The following is a 4,116-nucleotide window of genomic DNA, read 5'->3' as shown; positions in this document are numbered from 1 at the left end:
ATTTGATGATATTAATTACATAATAATTACATTTTTTCGAGTGTGAAATTGATGTTACTCATACGTTTCTCGTTGGTATACTATCAAGTAGTAGGCTATACTGGATTAACTGGGCAGGCAGCAAATATTTGGCTTGGAATTGATAGTTGTTTCTTCTTGCTTGATCGACAATCGACATCTTACTTATAGGTGTATCCTGTCAGCCCTGTGGCAGGGCCTGGCGCGGCACGATCCGTATGGGAACTAAGTCCAGATCCCGACATGGTCGGGCATCTACCGAACAATCCGATATCTGGTCATCAGAATCATGGTTCCGGTAAGGACACGCAACAGAATCGTCCTGACGACAATATCTATGCGGACGAAGCTACCACTGGTCAAAGCCTCACCGATGAGACCAAACAGATCTTTGAATTACTCAGAGCCGGGTGAGATCTTGGAAAGAGAATAGAATTTGTTCGCGATCAGGAAGAGTAGTGTGCGGAAAGAATGCAAAGGGTTCGTATTGCAGTGAAATCGAGGCAGTTGAGGAACTGGTCGAGAAAAACGGACTGAATGTACTTAGCGCAAGGGACGAATGGGGATATACACCTGCCCATTGGGCTGCTTTGGATGGCAATGTTGAAGTTAGTTTCCGACACAGACTTTTATTAATTTTTATTTAAAAAATCGAAATTCCTCATTCTGTAAAAAATGATTATTAGTAAAATTAAAATTCTTGCGCTAGAAGATACAACAACTTACAACCTGTTTTCACAGGTAATGAGATATTTGATAGAACGGAGCGGACCCGTCGATCTACCGTGCCTTGGGACCCAAGGACCTAGGCCGATACATTGGGCCTGTCGGAAAGGCCATAGTGCGATAGTACAATTATTATTGAAGGTATAAAGATATCCTTATCTATAGTCTCATAGAGTTTCTTCCAAATATTTTGATTAATTCGCCGTTCACACTTTTTCCTTTCACAGGCGGGAGTTGCGGTCAATGCGGCTGATTTTAAAGGCCTGACGCCTCTAATGACCGCCTGTATGTTTGGCAAATTCGCAACGGCCGCCTTCTTGCTAGGATCCAGCGCGCAGGGACATTTGACCGACATAAATGGTGACACCGCGTTACATTGGGCTGCATACAAAGGACACGCCGAACTCATTAAGCTATTGATGTACAGCGGAGTGGATCTACAAAAACCTGATTACTTCGGTTCGACACCACTCCATTTGGCCTGCCTGTCCGGTAACGTCAGTTGCGTCCGGATCCTCTGTGAAAAGAGTAAAATCGAGCTTGAACCGCGCGACAAAAATGGCAAGACGCCGCTGCAGCTGGCCAAGAGTCATCGCCACTCGGAGATAGTGCGCATTCTACAGGCGGAACAGAAACGCCGTGCCAGATGGATACCACCCATTAATGAGCTATGGTATTCGTCGAGTGTGCTCATGACAAGGGGTGGCTCACTTCTTTTCTAGTATAAAAAAGTATAAAATATGAAACTGAATTTCTTGTTATATGTGTCGTCTGTTTTTAAGGGCGCTACTGTTTGGCGGAGCAGGCAATAGCAAAGGACCGTTGTTGTTGTTTATGATATCTGTCCTGCTATGGGGATATCCGATGTATCTGTTGAAGTGCATTCCGTTAACGTGGAATCTCTTGCGAGGCAGTCATTATTGCTTCATTTACTGGAACATTCTCATGTGGATCTCGTGGATCGTCGCTAACAGAAGAGATCCCGGTTACGTACCGCAAAACAGTGACACCTACTACAGAGCGATAAAACAGGTTCATCATACACACAATAATAAAACTATAAACTATTGTTAACGTATTGTTATGTTCTATGTTGCTGTTTTTCCGTAGATTCCATACTTCGATAAGTGGAAGAAACGGAATGTCTTACTATCTCGATTATGTCACAGCTGCAGGTGTTTCAGACCCCTCCGGGCTAAACACTGTAGAATTTGCAACAGATGTGTCACATATTTCGATCATCACTGTCCATTTATATACAATTGCGTTGGCCTACGCAACAGGTACAATCGATACATTATATTGCGTACGTGGTTGATTCATTAATTGAATTCTTTTTCTTCTCATTCTCTTCTGTTTGTTTTCAGAATGTGGTTCTTCCTATTCGTTATGTGCGTGGCGATAAATTGCTCTTTCACATTATATTTCGCGTGTTATTGCATTGCAATTGAGGGAATACAACTTTTATATGTTCTCGGTGTACTGGAGGCTCTCGTCTTTTGCGGACTTGGTTGGATTCTAACGTGTACCTCGGTAGACATACGACATATTTTATATTATTGCTACATTTCTTTCGATGTAATTTTATATCATTATTTCTCTTTACAATAGGTCTTACATGCATGTATGAATTTGACTACTAACGAAATGTTCAATTATAAGAGATATTCGTATTTGAGGGACAAGAAAGGCAAATATTTGAATCCTTTCAGTCGAGGACCCGTGCTTAATTTCATTGAATTTTTCCTCTGTCCGCCGGATCATCAAACCAACGATCTTCAACATTATCATATTCTTTCGGAGGATGTTATGTAAGATTCACGGGACATTATGTATTCGAATTATAATATTACACTTGATATTTCATATACACTTTCTCGCACAGAAAAGCGCGATCTATGTATACAATATGATATACATTATTTTTTTATGTTTCGTGTATATTTGCATATAAAGATTATTATCACTTATGAAAAATTGTCAAATATCTCTATCTCTATTCTATACTTTATATCGCGCTACATTTGGCTGCCAGGGCACAAACTTGCAAAGATATAGTCAAAAATTTTCTATAAGTTAATGTTTCAATAAATATCTTGTAAAATTAAATTTCACAATTTATTAAATATATTCGTCGTTTATTAAATGTATTGTACTATTTTACTCACACATCGATATAAAATATTAATAGTATAATAGAGAGAGATAAAAAAATCTTACTGTATAAAGTATATTACGGTTACATTACCAGATATGCTTTACAACAGAGCTGGGATTTAGTTATCCCGTATTTCACCAACCTGTGTGCAGGATCCAAGCTGAAAATCGGCCGAAATGTGCAACTAAATCCTAACTCTGCTTTACAAGTTGATTAAATTATTATTACAAAAAATCGTCAATGTAATTACGGTGATATCTGATTTGTATATGACTCTCGTCTTTAAATAAATAATTTCTTATAAAATACATATAAAAACTGTATACATAGAATTTTTAATGTGTCTCTTTGGTAAAACATACTGCTATCTTTTTTTATATCATTAAAATGCGGCATAACAAATTACGATTCTAAAGAGAAAAATGTTGATATATCGTAACAATATACGTAAAAAATAAGAAAAAGTATAAAAATCGATATTTATGAACAAAGATCAATATAAAAAATTAATGTAAACTATAGTCATAGATGAGGACGACACAATTATTACTTCACAATTATTACTTCAACTCGTAGCAAAAATCATAATTTGGCGGTGGTTCGGGAATCGCGGGTGGATCTTGTGGAATATCGATCCCTTCAGCATCTAAAAGTCTTAACTTGATATCCATGGATAATAAAGTTTCCAAATCATTTTCAGCTTCTTTGCTAGTCATTCTATTTCCTGAAGGAAAGAAAGAAAAGCAAGTAAAATACTCGCGCATATTGCTTATAAATGTAAAAAGAATTTCCGACGCACCGAGTAAAGCACTAATGCCGTCAGTCCAATAGTCGAAAACCTGTTCATCAGGAGCAACGAAATCGAGACTAGACACTTCAACAGAGTCCAAGGCTAAGGAAAATGCCAACTGATGAGTAGTTTTCCGTCTTTGCAAGTCTTTCATATGTGGACAATCCCTGCCGGTTAATAATCCTCGAATTTCGACTACTGCTAGTTTCGTAGGAAGTTCGTCGATCGTTGGCACCGATTTCTCGTCGCAATCTCCATAATGAAAAACTTTATGATTTGGCGATAAGCGGACATACCAAAATTTATCTTTAATTCGCTAAAAATATCAAGATTTTCATTAATATTGCAATTATGTTTTTTTTATGTATATCATATCCCATATATATATATATATACATATATATATATATATATATACACACTT

At 37.5% G+C, this 4,116-nt stretch overlaps 2 protein-coding genes across 2 annotated transcripts in view; one reads left to right on the top strand and one right to left on the bottom strand.

The window, feature by feature from the left end:
* The first annotated feature begins 261 nt into the window (after positions 1–261).
* On the top strand, positions 262–2,559 carry LOC105625853 (probable protein S-acyltransferase 23). Its single transcript, XM_012207164.1, has 8 exons — positions 262–428; positions 512–626; positions 760–885; positions 972–1,417; positions 1,527–1,776; positions 1,855–2,027; positions 2,112–2,277; positions 2,356–2,559. Exons 1-8 carry the CDS (start codon positions 262–264, stop codon positions 2,557–2,559), a joined length of 1,647 nt encoding a protein of 548 aa, XP_012062554.1.
* Positions 2,560–3,462: 903 nt separating this feature from the next.
* The window catches only part of LOC105625852 (engulfment and cell motility protein 1), a 6,698-nt gene continuing 6,044 nt past the window's right edge, over positions 3,463–4,116 (bottom strand). The window contains exons 6-7 of the mRNA XM_012207163.1: positions 3,702–4,008; positions 3,463–3,626 (exon numbers count right to left, since the gene is read on the bottom strand). Coding sequence (XP_012062553.1) covers positions 3,463–3,626; positions 3,702–4,008 — 471 coding nt within the window. The remainder of the gene's footprint in view (positions 3,627–3,701; positions 4,009–4,116) is intronic.

This window comes from Atta cephalotes, assembly GCF_000143395.1.
Source record: "Atta cephalotes unplaced genomic scaffold scaffold00004, whole genome shotgun sequence".
Classification (NCBI taxonomy): domain Eukaryota; kingdom Metazoa; phylum Arthropoda; class Insecta; order Hymenoptera; family Formicidae; genus Atta; species Atta cephalotes.
Note: the sequence above shows the minus strand (reverse complement) of the source record. Positions and strands in the feature narration are given on the sequence as shown.

Bases quoted from the DNA above. Each gene is read 5' to 3' on its own strand.
- LOC105625853 (XM_012207164.1), top strand. From the start codon at position 262: ATGGTCGGGCATCTACCGAACAATCCGATATCTGGTCATCAGAATCAT. The intron at 627-759 runs GTTAGTTTCCGA...CTGTTTTCACAG, and splicing joins CTTTGGATGGCAATGTTGAA to GTAATGAGATATTTGATAGA. The intron at 886-971 runs GTATAAAGATAT...TTCCTTTCACAG, and splicing joins TAGTACAATTATTATTGAAG to GCGGGAGTTGCGGTCAATGC.